Source organism: Haliotis rufescens, unplaced genomic scaffold, assembly GCF_023055435.1.
Source record: "Haliotis rufescens isolate VD_foot unplaced genomic scaffold, xgHalRufe1.0.p SCAF_3, whole genome shotgun sequence".
Taxonomy (NCBI): domain Eukaryota; kingdom Metazoa; phylum Mollusca; class Gastropoda; order Lepetellida; family Haliotidae; genus Haliotis; species Haliotis rufescens.
Genome location: NW_025964001.1, coordinates 6,244,067 through 6,268,809, shown reverse-complemented (window position 1 = coordinate 6,268,809; position 24,743 = coordinate 6,244,067). Strand labels below are relative to the sequence as shown.

The 24,743-nt window shown below is 38.4% G+C and overlaps 1 protein-coding gene across 4 annotated transcripts in view; it reads right to left on the bottom strand.

The window, feature by feature from the left end:
• Positions 1-238: 238 nt before the first annotated feature.
• Positions 239-24,743, bottom strand: part of LOC124131794 (glutamate receptor ionotropic, delta-1-like) — a 30,459-nt gene continuing 5,954 nt past the window's right edge. For 2 of the 4 annotated variants that reach the window (XM_046495261.2, XM_046495262.2), the window contains exons 2-15: positions 19,826-19,933; positions 14,951-15,102; positions 13,611-13,745; positions 11,870-12,181; positions 10,557-10,750; positions 9,707-9,871; positions 7,012-7,056; positions 5,749-5,928; positions 5,249-5,349; positions 3,888-3,975; positions 3,156-3,471; positions 2,558-2,775; positions 1,590-1,855; positions 239-855 (exon numbers count right to left, since the gene is read on the bottom strand). In XM_046495261.2, the coding sequence (XP_046351217.1) occupies positions 636-855; positions 1,590-1,855; positions 2,558-2,775; positions 3,156-3,471; positions 3,888-3,975; positions 5,249-5,349; positions 5,749-5,928; positions 7,012-7,056; positions 9,707-9,871; positions 10,557-10,750; positions 11,870-12,181; positions 13,611-13,745; positions 14,951-15,059 (2,349 nt within the window). In that variant the 5' untranslated portion in view covers positions 15,060-15,102; positions 19,826-19,933 and the 3' untranslated portion in view covers positions 239-635. The remainder of the gene's footprint in view (positions 856-1,589; positions 1,856-2,557; positions 2,776-3,155; positions 3,472-3,887; positions 3,976-5,248; positions 5,350-5,748; positions 5,929-7,011; positions 7,057-9,706; positions 9,872-10,556; positions 10,751-11,869; positions 12,182-13,610; positions 13,746-14,950; positions 15,103-19,825; positions 19,934-24,743) is intronic. The other 2 variants (XM_046495264.2, XM_046495263.2) reach the window with 2 other exon arrangements.

The following is a 24,743-nucleotide window of genomic DNA, read 5'->3' as shown; positions in this document are numbered from 1 at the left end:
TCCGATGATCGTTGGTTCCACAATACTCACTGATAATGATCCACACATTGTTCGTAGACATTTACAACATTCGTTACTTTCATGCAAGCTGACCCTGATATAATGTTCAGCTGGCATCAAACCAGTCAGTCACTCACTCACTCATATACTCCATTTCAACGGGGAGAGTAACTAATGACTTAGGCAAGACATAAAAGCATATATAACAAAACATGGAACAGAACACATGGAAATCCAGTAGATCAGGACCCGATTCATTAATCCTGTTATTTGTTACTAGATCATGATTGAGCACACATAGCACAATAAAACATAGCAACCTGTACAACATGTCGTTGTCGTCACATAAGATAAAAATGTGACACAGTATATCAGTTCTTATCCAATATTTTATCTTTCACAAACGCCATTATGTGTAGCAGAAGCTCAAATAACACCAGGCAAACGATTTTAACAATCTCACAAATTGACCATTGGTGTCTCAATCATGGAACACCAGTATTCACCAACACTAAGTACCAAGATGATATACCCCCATATACAAGTAAACACAACATTAATTGTTAACAAGCAATCATTAATAAGTATTCCAGCCCTAATTACTGGATTTCGCACCAAAATCACGAAGGCACTAGTTACATACTTCGCTTTTTGCAGCAATGTCGTAAACGCTCTCCCATCAACACTAGAAGAGCTGTACTAAGGCCAACTCCCAAAAAGTAGAATGCGCTCTGTAAGTCAATAAGTGCTATTACTTTGGCCTGTACTTGCGTCTGGCCAGCACATCCGCTCCCCTTCGGCCACCACCTACTTCTCCATATCTGGAGTAACCCGCTTTGTTCAATTTTCAACATCCTGAAAGATGAAATATTTTTATGTCATTTTTGTTGTCAATGGCATTTTACTTCCAATATGTCAGAAGTGAATGTTAAGTGTAATGTTTGTATTGACAAAAACTTTAATACAAATTTGGACTGTCTGGTCATATTAATGTTCAAACTGCATAACGGAACAGAACCTCACTTAGCTGATTTTTCTATATAGAATTCTAATGTAAATGGTAGAATGTTACTACAATGAGCATAAGTAAGGATAAGATTTATGAATTAAAAACTTCTTTATTACAATGATAAGGGACGTATCGTTGTAGGTTCTAACACCGTTATCAAGCCTGATGTACAGAGTATGGTTGAAAAGTATATATGCAGCTAGGAGTCAGTGTTAATACAGTAGAGTAGATATCAGATGTAGTTACACTGGAGTGGAGAAGCCTGTTATGTACACAAAAATGGTTTTTCAACATATTGACCGGCGAAGTCAGTAATATAAAAAAGGGTGAAGCCAGTAATATAAACAAAAGGATTATGACTGATTGGGGTCTTTGATGAGTTGAATCAACCATCCTCTGTACATCACTTGCTTGATAACGGTGTTAGAACCTACACCGAAACGTCGCTCCTAATTGTAATAAAGAAGTTGTTTATCCATAAATCATATCCTTACTAAGTACTCCAACTTCTAAATGCCTCTCAAAGAAGTTACAATGGGCATGTTGATTTTTTGAACGGAGTGACGGAACTGAAACTCACTTTTCCGATACCATTCTTCCATAGGGAGAATTCTGAGGCAGCCCTACGGCATACGTTATCTGGTAGAATGTTTCTTCAAGTAATATCAAGTCACAGTTGTCAAGGGACCATATGTCTATCACGTCCCGGTCGAACATGAAGATATAGGATCCAGCCTCAACGTGGCTCCTATGAAGACCTTGATTCAGACTGAGAACGTCAGAATTACTTCTGTTTTGGTTCACTATTCCTTTCCATATTTTCTTGTAATCACTTCTGTTGGATGTCTGAAAAAAATGAATGTCATTTCAACCCATTTTGCGTTTGCGCTGTATGGTGGATTTGTCATTGGCACTGCCGATTTGAAATAGAGGCGGTTTTCAGGACAGCCTTCAATTTGTGTTGACGATTACCGCGTAAACAACTGATGGAAGATAAGACCATTGCCTTTAACCGTATAATGATCGGTACACCAATGAAACAAACATATATTTCGACGGTATTGTCCTGACAGTGGCACCTAGGTCCATTCTTGATCAACGTACATAATGATGACAAGCGTTTTAGAATGTTGGGTGTCTTGTGTCTTTGTTTAATATAGGCTAGAATAATTTACAGCCACCGGTGACCAAAGTGATGGCATAAATCCTCCTGGGCAATGATACAGGTACTGCAAGTCCCGAGTAAGGTGGTCTAACTTTGGTTATTGGTAGTCTATAGCCTGGTATTCATGATAAGACTTAATCGGACTGTTTTACTGTCTTTTGTTGACACAAATGTTTAAATGAATGCCTTGTATTCATCGCTATATTGCTGAATATTGCAGAAGCGATGTAAAATGATGACTCACGCACTATATATATATATATATATATATATATATATATATATATATATATATACACACATACATACATACATATATATATATACCAATAATAATCCGGTTATTCAAATAATAGTGTGTAGATGACTGATATTTCGTATACCTGAAAGAGAGTAGTCCACATGCTCCCGCCATCAGTTCCCCAGGTGTAGTCAGTCTGTTCAGTAACTTCCGCCAGTGTTTTAAAGGGAGGGTAGTTTTTGGACACGGTAAGGAAAGCGATGAGGTTCCCACTGTACGCAGCCACCACGATGATGCAGAATAACCATACAAAACTGATGAGGATGCGCCCTGGTTGGGATTTAGGAAGGCTATGGCTACCTAAACAGTAAATGCCACATGCTGTTTGAAACAATCATTAGATGTGTTTAGTATTAAATAAGTCTTACATGTAATGGTTTGGCGATTTGTTTTTACCTCTCATTCTTCAGTTACTTTGAAATCAACAAAACGTTCCAAAACCACATAAGCCTCTTTATTCCCGACTATGCTGTTACGATTACATAATATGCAAGACAATGTTCGGGGAAGGAAGGTCCACATTACCTAATGCCTGTTTTATGGCATGGGTGGCCAAACTAACATTAGCATTACCTTCGGGTCAGCGTGCCGAAATAACGAAATGTCACTGTATTTTATATACATTCACCTCTATATTCATATATGATGTCATGTGTATCCTAAAAGAGATAAATACGTACCGTGTTTGAAAAAGGTGCCGGATATATGCCACATACTACTGCTCAAAACTTCCGCCATGCTGATAGACAGTTTCTTTTTACGAATGTTTAAGAATTCCATTCCACAAAGAAAGAAAGTCATACTGACGAAGACAATTCCTAAACACAGAAACACTTCCCACTTAAATGGTTTGATCAGCGTTAGCCATTTCGTGGACATTTCATCAGGTAGTTTATAGAGAGCGCCCCCAGCGTCATAGTAGTAGGGGTAGACGAAGTCCATGACCTTCTCACGTTCTTGCGTCACTGTTAGTGCGGCCACAGCCATGTCGACCTCCTGATCATGATAAATATATATCAAAATGTATATCTTCAAATGTATATCTTAGGAATGAAATAAATATATAATTAGGGCAATATTAATTAACTAAGATTTAAAAACTGAAGGCGTTAGGAAATGAAGGAAAATGGATATATATTATGGGTGATTTTGGTTAAGTGCCGTTTTCAACGTCAGTTTAATTGATTGTGAAGCGACAAATGAATGAATACCTATACCCCAGAGCACAGGGTGGTGCTAAACGACACATCAGGGATTGTAAAATGGGCCAAATAGTATTAGTGAAAGAACAAGCTACCAAATACGTTCCTGTATAGATAGTGTATTGTAGTAGATATGTTCCTATAGCACACTTACATCTTATTCTTTAAATGACGTTGACAAGAAATTATTTGAATTGTTTTTTATCTCACCCGTCTTTCCAACATTCCGACTACACCCGTCCAGGAACCATTAAGTATTCTTCCATACTCGCCGTCGGGTGGTTCTAGTACTTCATATCTGTGTAATAGAAAACTAACATAATTGTTGCTTCCACACTCGCTTTCAACAATATAAGTTAATGTTCTATCATGTGATTGTCTGGTTTGTTGATGTGTCGCCGTCGCATGGCAGGAGTACTGCTGTGCGGTGTCAGGCAACAAACACATAAGTTTTCACGAAATTGCATTACCGGTAGGGCAGGACATACTTTCCCTTTTCCCGAACCCTTGGTGTCATGAGTCATTTTCAGTAATCCACCGATATACTTTTCACCGCTATTTTGCTGGAATCTGTTTCTTTGTATAATCGAGCGGGTCATTCCCTGACGTTGACGTTTTACATTTAATGGTTTGATTGCTTTGTAGTTACCTATTACCCTTGCATATATATGTATTGTATTACTGGACCCGTGAAGACAGAAGATAGAGATAGAATAGGTCTTCAGCAAACCATGCTTGACTCAAAAGGCGACTATGCTTATCGAAAGAGGCGACTAACGGGATCGGGTGGTCAGTTTCGCAGACTTGGTTGATACATGTCATCGTATCCCACTTGCGTGGATCGATGCTCATGATGTCAATCACTGGATTGTCTGATCCAGACTCGTTTATTTACTGACCGCCGCTATATAGCTGGAATATTGCTGAATGTGGCGTGAAACAAGAATTAAATTAAATTAAATTTTTGGATTACTGAATATGAACTATACATAAGATAGTAAGTTAAGTATGACGATATATAAAAGTGAAGTTCATCATCGGCTGTGAAAAAGCATGTTCAGCATCCAATATTTAAACTTGTTCATGTACTCAAAAAGTGAATAAGGGATACATTATCGCTGCAATGACCAATCTAGCAATCCCACAGTGGCCTGTAAATTAACGAAAAAGGTCTTCATAAACTAGTGGTTAAGAACGATCCATGGCGTCGGGTCACGATGATACACAATCACCACATCGTTGTGGCGACTATGCTTGTCGTAAGAGGTGACTAACGGGATCGGGTGGTCAGGCTCGCTGACTTGGTTGATGCATGTCATCGATCCCAACTGAATGGATCGATGCTCATGATGTCAATCACTGGATTGTCCAGTCCAGATTCGATTATTTACTGACCGCCGTCATATAGCTGGAATATTGCTGAGAGCGGGGCTAAAAGCAACAAACAAGCAAAACAAACATCATTGTGGCATATGGTAACTACGGAATCCTCAACGGTCGGCTTTCAAGAGGTACTTTGGACCTGTTCTACATATGTGTGGTGACAACCTATGATCAGTTATCCTACTTACGTGAAATTAAATGTTGACGCCAACTCCTGAAGAAGATCCAGACAAATTCCTGTGTAAATGTCCTTCCCAAGTGTGCTGTTCTTCATAGCAAACGGATACAGCTGAAACCATACACTGACATGTACATTCCAAACCCAACTATGAACACTCTAAAGGCGTTACTCGTTGCAAGTATTGCGGCAAAGCTACAAACATTTAACATAAAATGAATCGTAGGTTTGTGCTTTATACGGCTAACATATTGACTTGATGTGTGTGAAGTTTACATGCGCGGATATTAAATGATATGTTTGCATTCAATGAAGTTATTTTGAAGCTGCGTTTTGGAAGCTGAAGTATTATTGAACACATAGTGACCTTTTGGTTTCCATGTCGTTTTTTCAATGCAACGTTTTCGTACATGTGTGATTACATTTTCAAACAAGTTGGATAGCACACTTTCTAATTCAACTTTGTCTTTACTAATAAATTTGTTATCCTATGATTGTTGCGCTACCTACAAGAATAGTTACTACTTGAAGTTTCCTCTTGTTGAAACCAAACTGCTTGTTCGGAAATATGACATCAGGCACTGTCATTTGTCCTGATTTGCTCACATAACCTACAGGGCTCCACTGCCGAAATGTTGGTTTATGCAGCAAGGTTATCAGGTGACCGTCAGAACAGCTATTTGTTGCTTGCTGGAACAAATGTATACATTAATAACGTCACGCTGTTTAAGTGCCTCAATCAATAAATTAATATACATGCCCTTTTGTCATTCTGAATATGACCGTGTATAGTCGAAAAAACTGTATTGATAAATATTACATTGTTATTCAAAAAACATGATCCACTTTTAGATCGATGGTATTCCAACACAGAGTGGTACGCGATTATTTACGTAGATATAACTTTATGTTTTGAAAAACAGAAATACATATCTAATTCGTTGTTTTTTAAATACGTACTTCTGAAGTACATTACACAATATGTTGTTAAATTGTATAATAATACAGGCATCATTAAACTAAACTTCATCCACCACCGCTTACTTTCCGTGACAATCCAAACCGCTATACTGTAGCTTCAGTACTATTAATTTTATTTTCATCGTTTAGTTTTCATATACATTGCGAAATGTTTGTGACATATATAGGTTCAATCCGCGTGACGATCCGGGGTAGAATTGGTCTTCAGCAGCCCATGTTGTACGAGGCGACCAATCAGATCGGGTGGTCAGACTCCCTGACTTGGTTGTTACATGTCATTGTATCCCAATTGCGTAGATCTATCATCTTGATGTCAATCGCTGGGTTGTCTGGTCCAGACTCGATTATTTACAGACTGCCGTCATATAGCTGTGCTATTACTGCATGCTGTGTTAAGCTACTGCATGCTGTGTTAAGCAACGACAACAACAACAACCACAACAACAACAACAACAAACGAGGCCCGTGAAGATCCGGGGTAGAATAGGTCTTCAGCAACCCATGCTTGCCGTAACAGGCGACTATGCTTGTCGTATGAGGCGTCTAACGGGATCGGGTGGTCAGACTCGCTGACTTGGTTGTTGCATGCCATCGTATTCCAGTTGCTGCTCATGATGTCAATCACTGGATTGTCTGGTCCAGACTCGATTATTTACAGAGCGCCGTCATATAGCTGTTATATTGCTGACTGCGACTATAAACAATAACATAAACACTCATGATCACTCACTTACTAACTGATACAATGACTTGTGCAACAGCAAGAACTAACACACGCATGCAGTAGGTTACCCTCCAATCTGCTGCAAGTTCAATACATGTCCGGTTGACACTCGGCTGGTGAAATAAAAATTCAGTAGAGCATGGATATAACGAACTTCAAGGGGTCGAAGAATCAGTTTGTTATATACGTTGTATGTTATTTAAGTCAAACTGTATGTTAAGCGAATTCTTTGATGGAGTTTGCAAAAGGACCTGGAATGTGATAAACATATACTGAACAACAAAAGTTCCTGTGACATTGAATAAGATTTCATGAAAAGTTATGTTTTTTACCAAATCTGAAACAATTTCGGTTTGCAACAGATGAAAGACTCCTGTAAGTGTTCAAATGGTTTAATTTGCCATACTGACTTGTTGCGTGTTTTCATAAAAAACACATGACAATGCCAAAATGTCAATTTACAAATCAATAGCGTGTGTGTCCACCTCTGGTTGCGATGCAGGCAACACATCTTCGTCTCATGGAATGGACCAGGCGTCGCACAAAGTCCTGAGGGATATCTGTCCATATCCGCTGGAGCATATTTCGAAGTTTCCTGGAGTGTCTGTGGAACACGTGGTTGACGTCGAAGGCGTCGATCAATCTCATCCCACATGTGCTCGATTGGTGAGAGATCAGGGGAGCGAGCCGACCAGGGGATGACATTCGCGTTGTTTTGTTGAAGAACGAGGCCGGGCGTTGTCATTGTTAAACGGTAATACCTGGGCCATGACGACGCAAAAACGGTAGAACAACAGGGCTGATGATCTCGTCGCGGTAGCGGTGTCCATTGAGATTTCCCTCTACCACTATCAAACGGGTCCTCTGTCTTGCTGTAATCCCGGCCCATACCATAACACTGCCGCCCACGTACCGATCTTCTTCCATGACACAATGATTGACGTAACGTTCACCTCGACGTCGGTACACTCGAATCCGTCAATCGCTGTGGCTGAGGTGAAAACGAGACTCGTCAGTGAATAGAACTTGTCCCCACTGCATGGCCGTCTGCACCACTGTAGACGTGCTTGACGGTGGTTTCCTGCAAAATGGGACGTCTGGCGGGTCTTCTGGCGACAATCCTTGCACATCTGAGGTGGCGACGTACGGTTTGTGAAGATATTCGTCGAAGGCCAGGGATGCTTCTTGCAGTCACTGTTGCTGGCTGGAATGAATTAGGTGTGTTGTTCGAATCCAGTTGTCTTGCCGATTATTGGTTACGCGTGGCCTGCCACTCCGAGGATGGTCTCGGACTGCATTCGTTTGTTGCCAACGTTGCCATAAACACCAAATGTTGTTTCTGTGGACGTTAAATTGTCTTGCAACATCACGTTGACTCGATCCTGCTTCAAGCATACCAATGGCTCGCAGACGCTCATTTTCGGACAGGCGTGGCATTTCGTAATGTTGAATAATTGCGTAATTTTGTTGTTTTTCTGATTGGTTGTTGTCAGCACGAAGCTAAACAATTCATATGGGATCCCGTTAACGCACATGTTTTTATACCCGTTCTTGGGTAGTGAAATGCATGGGGCTTGCACAAAAATCAACTTTTGCATGGAATGCATGCTTTTCTGTAGCAGTTGCGTTTTTGTGACTTGATTCCATACATGTACTACAATAAAGAAAACCAAACTCTACTTGTTTGAAAAATACACTAAAATATTGGTGTCACAGGATCTTATGTTGTTGAGTATATAATTTTATTTCTTTTTGTGTATCAGCACATAGGGGTGTTAATTGGACAATAATGATTCCTATTGTATGTAATTTTCTAGTATATTGATTTGAGGGATCTCGAACTATCCAAAATTATAAAATTATATTATAAGGAAATATGACAAAAATACTCAAATATGCGCTGGAATATCTCGTTTAAAAAGAAGACGAAATAGTGTGGATAAAACCAGCATTCATAAACACCTGTTTCACTGTATCGATTTAAACTGATAACCCAGGTAGAAATATTTACGTTTTCTCTTTTGCACGTCAGTAGAAGTAGTAGTAGTAGTAGTAGTAGTAGTAGTAGTAGTAGTAGTGTAGTTGTAGTAGTGGTAGTAGTAGTAGTAGATGATGCTGATGCTGATGCAGATGTGTTACTTGCCATTAATACTTGTTAATACGAAATTTGTAATGTTCGGTCGAGGAACGACACAGAGAAACATGAATGGTGATGCCACAGATCTGACACCGGTTCGGAAACGCCTTGTATATTAAAGATGCACATCGTTCATTATGTATCGTAATACACGAGGCTGTTTTTGAGACTGGACACTCGATATTTGATTGGAAACTTGAGCAGAATGAGCCAGAAAACCCTAATGAAGAAAGCTTTGTACACCATCCACGGACTGTTTCAACAAAGCAGAGCCCAGTGAGCAAACAATTGTCTACGTTTGCATTAGCAGAGGAATGGAGATCTTGTAATAGATTCAGATGTTCAGAATAGGATCGACTGCTTCCGGGGTCTAGCGGACAGCGTATCATACCAAAAGACGTTAAAAGATAGTACTTGTTGTTACCCTGCCTAGCTCTCGGCATTGGGGTGATAACACAAGGACTCGTCGACAGTGTAGTGTGTCTGAGTGGGGTATTCACGTGAAACTGCTTCATGGTATCTCAGTGGGCTGGCACTAAAAACCGGCAGTAGTCCGGACTTCTACAAGCAGACACAGAGGACACATCTCATAATAGGATCACATTATCATACATGCAAATACTTACCTTTACCGTCCCGTATGGAAGAATGAGCGATGGTAGCAGAAGTGCAGCTACGTTGTCTAGTTCATAGTGAACATCCTCTATGACATCGTAATCCTCCATTGACACCAACAACAACCACGCTGACATCATTTTTATTGCTGTCTCGCGGTCGTCCATTTTGTCAGCCTGCCAAGCACATATTTGCGGAATTTTACACATATGCTTGCTAAGATTGATTGCTGATGAACGCTTAGTAAAAGGGCATTTGAACTCCAGTAAATGTGTTACTTGTTAGACTATGGTGCATATTTCTATATACTTTCAGTAAGATATAAACTGCCGAGCAAAAGAAAATACCTGCTTCACTCTGTTGTTCCTCATGTTCCTTGAGACGTCATGTGCACGTCATTGATATGATGCATTAAACATCGCCTATGATACATTACTATCAAATACATCACCATCGAATAACCATTTCTTGTCTGTTTCATGTTTAGCCACCATCAAACATGTGTACATATACTTTCTTTTGCCCGACAGTTTACGTTTTGTACAATAAGCATAGTTAAAGACAACTTAAATATACCTTATCGAATATATATTCAGTTCCATTAAAACTGGATGGACAATCGTCCTCTGGTTGACCCCCGTGTCGTTTCCAGAATAGGATTAGCGTTCCCAAGCAACTTATGCTTGTTGCAAGACGCTGGATCGATCAGGCTCCTATGGGGATACGTTGTAACAAATGTGATGCTACAAAATTACTCCGTGGATTACAAAATGCATCCCACCCAAAAGCTGTACCCGAACTTGATCATTATTTCTATCACCACGCTACGTTAATATGGAATACAGGCAGCAAACCGAATACCTGATCTAAAACTCTCCTTCCGCAGGTGCCATCACACAAAATAAAAAAGTTCCTCTCAGATACCGGGAGAAGTGAAATTGCTCGCTTGATAAGATCATTAATCTCTTCATCTGTGTAATTGCCATTCACCTTGTACATCAAGCACTGAACGTTGAGTTGCGACAGTTGTGCCGAAACTGATTTGACGATTGCATCTGAAGGAAAACAGTGTGATAAATCGTACATTAAACATTGTGTCAGTGAAATATTTAAAGGAACAAAAACGAAAATTTTGCCATTTGCAGCGTTTAAAACTAGTTAAAGGTGATATACCACAGGTTAAGCTATCTTTAACAAGTGAGTAGAATGGGATCTATGAAATTGTTCTGTCTGAAATAGAATTGACTGTTGTCTTGGTATAGATCGTCACTTGAATATGTCAAATATTGTTGTTCAAACAGGGCCCTCAAGAATCTTTAGGAATTCGATAATGCATTCAGCAGACAACTAACCTAAGACAGTGGTGGTTTCACATCTCCAATGGTGTCCCATAAACGACACAGAAGGTAATATTTACGCTCACACCGCCGGAAATAACGGACATTGATTTCCTATTACAAAATTACAATCTGATGATAAAATGAACGTTTAACCTTTCCTTCCTTAAAATGCTGGGTATTGAGTATCCAGTATTGTTTTTTCATTCAGTCTAATAACTTATAAATATATCAAATCACACAGATTAACTCAAGCAAACCATCCACTAAATATAAATGTTGTCGACGTTTCAGACATTTTGGAAGCAATATGGGTCTCTGGTGAATATACATGTATCAGGTATGTGAATGTTGTCGGCCCTTATGTTTGTTTCATGTCCAGAATTTACGGTTTGGTGTTAGGTTTATTATTTTTCATTCACGTAAAAAACCATTAGGATGTGTGTTTAGATGATTAATGTGACGGATCGATATAGGTGAAACATCACACTCAATGTTGTATCCGTTTAGAAAGATAGAATTTTGTATAATTTTATGCATAAACAGGTAGATACCCGTATGTACGTTAGTGTAATTATCTTCAGGGATATGGAACCAGAAGCAATAAAGTGTCATACAGAAGTAGTTTAAATCTAACCTAGATTTATCTCATTGAGTGTGATTGGAAAATTGTGTTTCAATTAACTTAACAAACAAATCTACATGAATGAGTCATGGCCCTCGTTGTATTCAGATCTTGAAATGGAATAGTGCACTCTTGGTTAATTCATATCTATTTACACAAATCATTTTATTCCATGAAATAATCAACAGTTAATATCTAATAAAAAGTAGTACCCATTCTGTCCTCAAAGAATATGGTAATGAAGGACCACTTAAGGCTTGACACCAGAGAGCCTAGAAGCATGTCTGTCTCAGGCTGCAATTTCAAAGACTCAAGACATTGTGTCGTTGATGAGGTGTCAGGTCCAGAGTTTTGAAGGCATTTCTTTGTAAACATGTCGATAAGAAAGCTCGTCTTGTCCACAGAGCCATCGTGATAACATATGTGAGGAAGATTGAGACCATCCAGCCAGGACGCCGCTGCTAGGGAACCACATGCCTGGGATGACATTAATAATAGGTCCGGGCTGACCAATTGCGTGGTAACTGCAATAACAATACATTTATATCTAATTTCAAGCTGTTCAGCATTTTTCATTTTCCGAAGATCGACCCTGTATTAACATCAACGCCGTGGAAACACTATTGATTTAACTCGGTCTTGCTAGGTGTATTGTTATAGAAATGAGAAAATGACGTGCAGCACAGACATAATTATATATTTGAATAAACGTGCGTGGAATAATTTTCCACTTTACATCATTTCTAATGATATAACATGTGAGTAATGAATGCAAATATTATAATTACATTCACTGTCGGAGTTGAAACATGTTGAAACGATTAATATTTTATGTTCTAATTTATAGCAGTTCTGAAGAAATGTTCCCCATTTCGCTTTGGAATAAGAAAGATCAATGCAATGGTTTCAAAATCGATTTCTTATATTTCTAAAATATATACGACGAACATAAACATTCATCCTTGACAGTCTACCATCACATTTTGCACCGTTGCAGTAGTTTCAAAGCTACGGTATACATTTTGTCATAATTACAATCAGTCTGCATTCAGTTGTCATACTTTTCTCGTGACGATAAGGTCATTTGTATAAGTATAAGTATATGCCCTCTACTTAGACATCACAATTAACAACATGCTGCTAATAAAATAATGACGTTTTGAACTTGAAAGAGTTAGGGATTATATACAGTTGACCTCGACATGCGGAAGTACCAATATGATTTTGTCCGATTATGGCATTGTATTTCCAAATAATATCGGCCAAGAGTTACCGAAGATAAATGACATAACGCGAGGGAGCGTATTACCTTCTGTACAGCCCCAAGCGTATTTGAACAATTAATATAAGTTATTACCTGGGCATTAGTGAGAACGGGCGTTTGAGATGTTAGAATTAAGTATCGATTTTGAGACATCTTTTTGACTGAACACTTTATAAGTAGACATAGAGCAGTTTCGATCAACTACTTGGAAGCGCATAATGTGCTATCGACTTGATGAAGTTTTTGGAAATGGCAATGTCCACACTTTTAGTACCATTAAATGGTATATATCGATAGAAGTCTTAATTACACGTCCCACTGTGACAGAAAACATCTCAAAAACGTTATTCAAAATTGAAAATACTTTTACGGCAATGGTTTTCTATCCAAAGCAAACCAATATACTAACTACTGATTTAAATGCAAATGTACATATACAAACAAATAATGTTTAAGGGCAGTACGTACGGTTACACAATCTTCCCAAAAGGTTATTGATTGTTAGTAACTTGTGTTAACACAGTTCCTGAAAATATTGCACTCATTTACATAAGTAAAAGAATTGCTTTTGCTAGCTTTTACGATGTGAATTGTATTACGTAGTATTTTTAGATTTGTTTAGGACAACCTTGATAAGGTGTCAATACACCAGCTAATTTCGATCCTATTGATTTATAAAAATGACTTACGTTTAGATACCGATGCAAACGGTTTGGATAAGTCCAACAACATGGGGGAAGTAGTGAGGAAGATTCCACGAAGCAGCAACGTCTCACGCAACGAATGAAACGCTGAGAATTCTGTGTTATTCTTCACTAAATATACTGAAATGAAATAAGTGTGTGTTTCTTCACTTAATATACTGAAATGAAGTAATAATGTGTTTTTCTTCACTAAATATACAGAAATGAAATAATAGTTTGTTTTTCTTCACTAAATATACTGAAATGCAATAATAGTGTGTTTTTCTTCACTAAATATACTGAAATGAAATAATAGTGTGTTTTTCTTCACTAAATATACTGAAATGAAGTAATAGTGTGTTTTTCTTCACTAAATATACTGAAATGAAATAATAGTGTGTTATTCTTCACTAAATATACAAAAAAGAAATAATAGTGTGTTTTTCTTCACTAAATATACTGAAATGAAGTAATAGTGTGTTTTTCTTCACTAAATATACTGAAATGAAATAATAGTGTGTTATTCTTCACTAAATATACAAAAAAGAAATAATAGTGTGTTTTTCTTCACTAAATATACTGAAATGAAATAATAGTGTGTTTTTCTTCACTAAATATACTGAAATGAAATAATAGTGTGTTTTTCTTCACTAAATATACTGAAATGAAATAATAGTGTGTTATTCTTCACTAAATATACAAAAAAGAAATAATAGTGTGTTTTTCTTCACTAAATATACTGAAATGAAATAATAGTGTGTTTTTCTTCACTAAATATACTGAAATGAAATAATAGTGTGTTTTTCTTCACTAAATATACTGAAATGAAATAATAGTGTGTTTTATTCACTAAAAATACTGACATGAATTGATAGTGGTACGTCCAAAACAGTTATTTCAAAGGTACAGTTTATGTGGTCACTTCACATAATGTGATAACATACTTCGAGTGCTATCTGTTTATGAGCAAACCAAAGGAATTCGAATTTCTCTTCAGTGTATTGCAAGTTTGCAGCCAAACTAAAGGGCAAAAAAACCACATACGATGTCACATGAAAACAAATAATATATTCGACTTTTTAAAGCTGCCTTAAAGGTCAGTTGTATTGTTAAACGAATGACACTAATTCGACCTTTCATTATAAAGCTTGACGAAAACAATAATCAGATAAATAAGCCTTCAGCATCTTACATGAATTAAAGCGACTCGATTGACAACAGTAAGTCATGATGGAAGCAAATACATTGGTGTCCGTCAGTGATGAATTTGGATTCTCTATGTGAATAGTTTCATATTGATCTTCACTACTAAAAGAATATATATCCAAAACATATGCAGTACTTACATATATCCAAAGGAATATTTTGAGCACATCCAGTTTCAAGGATCAGTAGAAAAAAGCAATATCTGAAGAGTTCCGTCATCTTGAGCGAGGTTCCAGCACGTGAATACATTCAGCTCAGCCGCCAATCCCGACACGTTAGCTGAATATAGGAACTGAGAGAGAACGAATAATCCTATTATGGATCAAAATCAACACTAAAGATGAGCATAATGCATTGCCCTGGAACAAATGTTACGCTCGTAACCGTGTTCAGATAAAATGTATACTTCAAAATTGCACTTTGTGACTACGACAAGAAATAGCTGTCGATGGGAATAGCCAAGTCGTTCTGGTAATCAATAATGAGACAGCCAAGTATAGTGGCAGTTATATACTATATATTCCCCAATTAGGGCAACATATAGGATATGAAACAATGGACACAATGGTCTCAGAATGTTGAACCATGGTGATTATGGGTACGTGACTCGTACTGACCTGTAACTACCTAATGGTAGAATGGTCCACGTCCCATATGCCATATAAACATCAGGGGTGATTACCACTAATGAGATGATTTCTAAAGAGTAGGTTCTGGACACTTAGGAATCGACCAATTTATCAGTCAGTCCCTCAGTCCAGGTGTCCAAAAAGTTAATTTCTTTCCCATTCGATCGTATTTGATAAACATCTTTCATTCTTTAATCCCAAAAATTCGCCCATGTGAATACGATGCCTGCGTCAACATTGATGTCTGTAGCATTTGAAAACGGCAGGAAGCATACTGAATGAATGGCACCTTTGGCAAGATTTTTTTTTAAAAATTTGCATCTGTTTACTTAGCAGTGCGGTAGTCCCCGGTAGGATATAATGGCAACGAGCGCCTCACGAGCAGTTTGGGTTGTGTACTACCCAGGGAGCTGAGAATGAAAACCAAATGCATTCTGTTCCACTGACCGGGATAATACATGTAACGCTTTGAGCATGCCTTTGGGGGTGGATTTGGCGCATTATTATTATTATACAGATTGAATACAAAATGCAGCAAAGAGAGTTTGGGTGATCCTGCCACAGTCAGGCTTGTTAGGCTCATCATCAGCTCAGGGCTCTTGCCCACTATACACGCAGCCCAGACAGCGAATCGGAGACTTCTCCCAGGACGCGCTGCCTAGTCAAACCCACCCAGAACTTTTCGGAGAATGTGAAGACTCCCCAACACTGCAGACTTCTGCATTACCCAGATTGTCAGAAGGACTGTATTCATGGTAGCAAACCCGGGTACTCTCCCAATGTCTGTCAACAGATTGGGAGGTACCAAACCTAAGGCACCGAGAACAATGGGGAGTCGGACAACTTGGCACATAGGATGCAAGCGTGACATTTCGAAAGCGAGGTCCGCATATTTGCCATGATTTTCCTCAATCTTGTCAATCACATTAGTGTCAAAAGGGACAGAAAATTCAATGTTTTTATTGGATTTATCAAAAAGGACAAGATCAGGTTTGTTGGCCTGGATACGTCTGAGGCTGTTAACGGGCCTATTCCAAAGAATTTTGTATTTATCATTTTCCATGACGCTCTCTACATATTCCGGATCGTACCATGGGTGGATATTATTATTATTATTATTAAACACAAAGACATGTTCTTTGAAATTATCTTAAATATTGATGTATTGCGGACTACTGCATTTTGTTACGTGGGTGTTTGATAACAGAAAGCAATGAGGGGGCTTGTGAAAACACGGACGTTGTATGCTTATCAAATATGAGACTCAATGTTCCTTTTACTAAAAGTCACGTGTTCATGATCAAGTGCTATTGCACTATATTTGTGTCTCCCTGTAAATGTTGCCAAACTAGAGTACGTCTTCGCCAATATGAGAAGTGGTATTTCAAGGGCGAAATAATTGATGTAGTCTATGTCTATAGATATTTTGGTGTTTTGTTTACTCCTACACTTTCTTGGACTAAGGAGTGAGTGAGTGAGTTGGGTTTAACGCCGCTTTTAACAGTATTCCAGTTATATCACGGCGTGTCAGCTTAATGTGGGAGGAAAGCCCGAAGTGATGCATATCTTAGACGTTTACCACTTCGGTGAAACACACGAGCACGAGATGGTGCTGACAAACCTAGAAACAAAATCGGGGCGAGCTGGGATTCGAACCCACAATCATAGGTTTCTGGCGTGCCCAAGGGACGCAACTCTGCACAGAGAATCGCGGGGCCTTAGACGACTGGGCCACCCGTGCCCCCTCCTGGACTAAAGTTCAATGTTGTTTTACTGCTCAAGTTACTGTATTGAGGTGAGAACACCAACAAAGTTATAGGATTTCACGAATGTATTGGAGAGTCATTGCATTACTTGTAGATTACCCTCACCACATGATCGAATCTCAGGATGATTTCTTTCAGTATATATTCGGCGTGGTATGATAGGAGTTTTTAGGATGCAAAAGTCTTTTAAACAAAGTTATATAATTGTCTTTGTTTAGACTGGCATCATGCTGTGAACTTTTCTTACAAATCAAAATTATATGGGCAATTTAAATCAGTAATGAATATTGAGAGACATTTCGTCAGTCCTCTCGTTATATGATATACATGTATTGTCTCGGTTTAAATGTAATATTTGTAGATTGGCTGTGGAAATAGGAAGGCAGGCCATGCCACCAATCCTGTTAGGAATTGTATCTTTCATGATCTTGTCAACATGTCCCATGTTCAGAATGAAGTCACTAAATTATAATGGTATGAAGCTGTACAGCAAGGATGTATCTGTCTTATATAACAAAAGGTTTTACATTAGAAACGTTCTTTTATCTCATGTCCTCGGCCCACTTGCACAAAGCGATCTTAGTGCCAAGATGATCGTAACTCCCATACTTTAACATAGGCTTACAATAGTTGTAGCACTTGGATCGCTTTGTGCAAGTGGGCCCTGTATTTATATTGATAATGTGCTGCGTTTTGGACGTTTCCTTTGTTAGGCACAAACGATGAGAAATTTCACATTATCTCTTTAAATGAGGACAGCTTGTAATTAATCGAGACTGGGCCAGATAATCCAGTGGTTGATACTATGAGCAACGATCTAAGTCACCCAAGGCCTCGGTCCGTTTAGTCGGCTCTCACGACCAACAAAGGTTGCTGGGGATCTATTCTATCAGTACTAGCCAACCGGACAGCTGGATACGTTTTAACTAGCCCATAGATTTGAGTAGAAAAATCTGGTAACAGAGAGAAAACAAATGTTACAGTGATTCATGAAATCAGAAATCAGACATTTATAATCTACTGACACTTTTAGCAGGAAATCCAGTTTCGAAATATCATATTTGAGAGCTTAATAACAATTTTACGCATCATGAGATGGCCAATTAAGCTCGCCATTTGGGGTTCCTAGGTTTTATTTTCAGTAGCTTGCAAGAAAAGACAGGTACCTTTTATGGACACTGATGTTAATTCATGATTAAATTCTTTCTGGGACAATAAACAAACGATTAATAGCAATAGAGGGATAGCACAGATGATAACAAACCTAGGAAATGAAATTTAAAAAAAAGGTGTGTTTTAAATTACATTCAAGGGAAAGAATCAGAATCTCAGTGAGTAAGTATGGTTTTACGCCGCTTTTAACAATATTCCAACAATACCAGGGCTTTAACCATTAGGCTAGGCCACCGCTCCAATCAGAATGAAACCAAATATCCAATTCAATATCCACGTAAGATACATGGCACTATAGTCCGTCTCCGAGACGGTAATTAGTCCTGGAGAGCGTGTGCTAGCTTAGATATAGTGACAATCTATGCTTAAGAAACATTAATGTCGGTTCATCATACGCCTGAACAAAGATAGCACTTGAGTTTGCTTCTGTACTACAGGCAGTTAATCTAACTAAGGTGTATTAATTGCCTCTTTCAACAATACCAGGGCTTTAACCATTAGGCTAGGCCACCGCTCCAATCAGAATTAAACCAAATATCTAATTCCATATCCACGTAAGATACATGGCACTATAGTCCGTCTCCGAGACGGTAATTAGTACTGGAGAGCGTAAGCTAGCTTATATATAGTGACAATCTATGCTATGGAAACATTAATGTCGGTTCATCATACGCCTGAACAAAGATAGCAATTGAATTTTCTTCTGTACTACAGGCAGTTAATCTAACTAAGGTGTATTAATTGCCTCTTTCAGAAATGAATAGGGCTGTCAATGCACGGGAAATTAGTGTTTCTATATCATGGCGAATATGGGTTTCATCAATTCATTATTTTGACGTTAGGGGATTTAACCCTCTCGATGCCGAGATAATTTTTCAATGCACATTTTCATAAGATCTAAGATAAGATAAGAAAAAACATCACAAATATACGGACCTCGCTTTCGAAATGTCACCTTTGGATCCCAAGTACCAAGTTGTCCGACTCCCCATTGTTCACGATGCCTTAGGTTTCGTACCTCCCAATCTGCTTACTGACATTGGGAAAGTACCCGGGTTTGCTACCAGATATACATCCCTTCTGACAATCTAGGTAATGAAGGAGGCTGCAGTGTTGGGGAGTCTTCACATTCTCCGAAAAGTTCTGGGTGGGTTTGACTAGGCAGCGCGTCCTGGGAGAAGTCTCCCATTCGCTGTCTGGGCTCCGTGTATAGGTAAGCGCTCTGAGCTGATGATGAGCCTAACCAGCCTTGACTGCTATTTTGCCTCTCACGCCCAATGGAATCTGCCGTCGGATAATCGGGCCTTATTATTCTCTGGCGTTTAAGTCTTATATTTTGTAACAGCCTCACGGAAACTGTGAAGCTCACACAATATTGCCCAAGATATGAGCAACAAAAATATATTTCAAATTGATTTGTAAGCTTATCATATAAAATACGGCTTACCATAAATGACGACCATCGACTTCCTCTATGACGTCTAAAGAAGCCAGAGGTGTGTACACTCGCACACGCGCTTGTCCATTCTAACTCGGCTCATTTGGTGACAATTTGCTGTGGAGTACGACAATACATTTCCGTATTATTATCACGATTTACCAATCTATTGAAACACAAATATCGATACTAAATTTCATACGTTTGGGTACGTCATTCTAAATCATAACCAATGGTGATATTGCACTACATAATAAGGAAGTAATTATCACGAAATGGATGGCGCTGTCTAACTTTGACGTTACTTCCCAGATCACGCATTCACCAGAAAGTGCAATTTGGCTCGTATTGCACCATAATAAATGGAGTGGTAGCCTTATCATCAATAATTACTGCTTTAACCATGTAAATAATGTCTTTGTATGATAGAAAATGACACACACCTCTTAGACATCAATATTACATAAATCAAATACTCAAAACGAAAAAAATATATTTTAAATATCGGACGTGTACATGTATGTGTTTCATTAGAATGGGATTATTCTGTTAAATTTGTCTCAGTATTATACTTCTATTTTCAGGATAAAATCGAATAAGATGCGGGAAACAGATTGGGTATATGTCACGTTTGGTTTATGTTACGTTTTTATGAACATAAAGTAAACATAAATATCCGTTGAATTTAATATTTAAGAAATTGCGGAACGTGATCAAATTATAAAACACACGGAGTAACTCCTTCGTTTTTAAACAAACACCTGTCATCAATGTTTTGTCAATCGAACGACCAAGAACATTTTTAAAATATGTGTTCCTTCTGATGATGTATGCATATAATTAATGAGAATATAACATTCTTTTGGTTAAAATAATAAACTGAGGGGCAAAAGAAACTATACCTCTCATTTGATTTTATCATATGTTTGAGTTTCAATTGAGAATATCTTAAGGTAGCGAAATTATAACCAAACATTAATTTTACTGGCGCTTAATCAGCACTTCAGCAAACCATGTCTTTGTCGGTGTGGTCTAGGAAATGACGAGAGCGCCGGTACTCCGAGGTTTACCTGACGACTCCTTTAGTCTGTCACACGATGATAGTGGAGCCGAGTACTTCCGTATGTCTTACGATGAGTCTGATAAAACCCATCCTTGCGTTGACAGGCGTGACAAGGAAACACAGCCACGGATGTAACAGATACATTGTGACAATTGTCACTGAATTGAATTTAGACGAATCGCCATTTAGCACAAGGTTAGTTTCTAATTTGGCGTATTTGGCATATGTAGTGTATTAGAGTATGTTTTACCCTTAAAATATAAACGCCAAAGCAGTTCAGGGCAAAACTATAATTTATTACACATGGGGGTTGAGCATATTTTATTTCATAAATACTGAAGTAAGGGCAGCCTTGCTAAGAAGTGAATTTTAGCAGTTAAGCATTATCCTAAATTGTCTCTGTTTCACATTCGTCATTGCATATCAAGACGTGGATTGGTTGTAGTGGGCAAAATATTATGGAGTCCGCTTTAATGTTCCATTGAATAGTGGTAATGTATCATGGATGAGACATTTAGTTTCCATAGATTCTGTAAAATATGTTCCATTGAAACATCAACGGTCTTGACATAATTGAATTGGATCTTCTTAGAGATAGTAAAACATCAAGAAAATCTTTATTTAAAGAATCCGCATGGCATTAATTCCACTTCCAAAAAAGTAATGGACATGTCTTCAATTTTTAAGTCAAATGTTGATGATACTGAAGCGTGCAACTTATTTGAGCAGATTTCGGGCTCATATCGTACTGGCCCTATGAATGGCATTACTTGATATGTAAATTATACCATGTCCATTGATCAAACAAGTAATGTAGTGATGCTTACATATACTGTCATTTGAGTCTTTGTCAAATGTTTCATGTAGGGTAGCCAGATTTTGGATGACATTTTGACCGGGACAGAATGGGCTTATTCCATAAAGTTTACTTCTTTTTCAGTTTGTGCATTCTACCACTGACCCACGCTGAAAACTGTTATTTGGATCTGGATGTAATATACTATCCACACTTCGTCACAAATTCCTCATCCGGTATGAATAAAATGTGTGTATAATCCGTATAAAATGAAACTTGATTTGCATGATCGTGAGGATTGCAATGATATGATTTACACACCGGTGTCTACAGATGAGTGCATTCTGTAGCCGGAAAAAGCAGCTCAACTGTCACTCTATCCAAAGGGTTAGGTTTAGGATTAGGGTTACGTCTTTCCTAACAAAGAATTGAAGACGTGTTGTATTTAGCCTTTGAGCTCTCTCTCCCTCACTCTCTGTGTGTAGGGGGCACGGGTGGCCCAGTCGTCTAAGGCGCCACGATTCGCTGTGCAGAGTTGCGTCCCTTGGGCACGCTAGAAACCTATGATTGTGGGTTCGAATCCCGGTTCGCCCCGATTATGTTTCTAGGTTTGTCAGCACCATACCCGTGCTCGTGGGTTTCACCGAAGTGGTAAACGTCTGCGACCTGCATCACTTCGGGCTTTCCTCCCACATTAAGCTGACACGCCGCGATATAACTGGAATACTGTTAAAAGCGGCGTTAAACCAAACTCACTCACTCTCTGTGTGTAATATTTCGACTATATCATTATCATGTGTTTATGATTCATTCGCATGTCAAGCCCATATTCCGGATTCGATTTTTTAAGCCCTCTCCAGGTGTCCCGAGTGTGATGTTATAACAAAAGCGGAGTAAAACTATATTCACTCACAAATCATGGCCGCTATGCTATGATAGTGTATGATCAACGAATTCTCTAATGAACGTCAAGTATGTTTTCTGGCCTATATTATTAGAGAGTGGAGAGAGACTGTAACAATATATCATTGTTTGTGTTGCTAAAAGAGCAATGCCAGACAACAGTCAGCCGTTCTAAGCCATGGTAACACATCCTTCTATCACACATCATCCACAATAATCATGAGAAAATCAATTGTGCTCCTAGCGTGAATGCTATGAGCAAACAATGCTGTTCACATGGCGCCTGCAAATACCTCAAACCGCTGTAATGTTTAGTTTACGATAAAGCGTCTCTACAGTGGTGATATTACATCGATTCTTGGAATCAACTCATCACCTGCTGGGCTATAGTTAGTACATGTAATTCAAGATTTCAAAACATAGTGTTTTTATAACCGTTAAGCACCAGTCATTTAGTAAAATACATTTACGTTCTTGTTGGCCATGGGATGAGAAGGGACCGATGAGAACAACGTCACACGTATTTGCCATGTCGATAATCGATTCAGACACCGATGTCCGGGCAAACCTTTAAGAAATCCAATGTGGTCTACGTTTTGCGGCTTGTATCATCACACGAGGGAGGACACCTCCAATGATTACACAGGGTGGTTTTGAAATACATGATAATGATGGTGAGCCTGGTGCTACTAGCGCTAGTGGCAAGTATACAAGCCTTTCCTCCAACACTGGGTGAGTTGCTACTTACACTTCGTTCAACACCTTACATGATATTGTAGGCGTACGATATTAACATTTACTTACGATATCGTAGGCGTACGATACTTACTTATGATTTCGTAGAAGTACTATTGTTTACATAAGATATTGTAGGCGTACGATACATACGACATTGTTGGAGTACGATGCTAACTTTCAGATATTGTAAAAGTACGATGCTAACTTTCAGATATTGTAAAAGTACGATGCTCACTTAAGATATTGTAGAAGTACGCTGCTTACGATATTGTAGGCGTAAGATAATACGATGTTACCGACACTTACTTATCAAATTGTTGGCTTAGGCTACTTACGATATCGTAGACGTGCGATACTTTCTTACGACTTTATTGGCATACAACGTGGCGTTATTCGATACAGCAAATCTAGATGATAAATGCTTATGAATTATGTTTCTACTTTCTTGCCATTGTGGATTAATTAATAGTACTGTGATTCTTTTTAAAAATGAGGTAGGTTTTGGAACGATGTATGTGTTGGTCCTATCAAACCAGAAATTAAAGAAATCATTTATATTATTGGTTCTGATTACAATCAACAAATAGTACAGGTGCAAGTTACCTGTATTCGAAAAAATAGAATGAAAACAACATATTCGACAGGACACATCCTGGTATACATGTCAACCGAATGTCGTATCAGCCCGGAAGACAATTTAAATTGACTATAAGCTACAATTTACACTGTCAGTTAAACCGGATTTATGACAACCAAAACCGTTTGCGTTATATTCATCCAATTCATACGACGAAGAGGAAAACGTGTCACCTTATTACAATGGCTACGATATCTCTAGAATTAGGAAACCAGTTTAACGTTACCTGACCGAGATGGTCATTGTTGATCCAGGTCATTAACTGTAATCTGATCATTAAGAGAATGTGTTTACACATATGAATCAGTCTAAGATATTGAAGTACTCCTTTGTGTGTTGGAGTGTTAGGGAATTGTCGTGTCATGATCATGTTGGAATCAATTTTCAGTGACGTCAGTGACGATGAGGGAGGTCATAGTGGAGATACAAATAAATATTAGACTGTACATATTAGGCATGTGGTAACGTAAATATTGGAAATATGTGCAAAATATACACGAATACCTGCAGTCGCACACCGTTGCGTGAAAGGAAAGATGCCTATGTCTATGTGTATCAACGTTTGTTGACATTCCATTGGAAGGTGACATGTTATTGACCTAGGAATGCCCCTTCTAGGAGCCCCGTAATAGGAAATGTCCCACCATAGAATAATCCCTAATAACCTGATTACAATCAACAAATAGTACAGGTGCAAGTTACCTGTATTCGAAAAAATAGAATGAAAACAACATATTCGACAGGACACATCCTGGTATACATGTCAACCGAACGTCGTATCAGCCCGGAA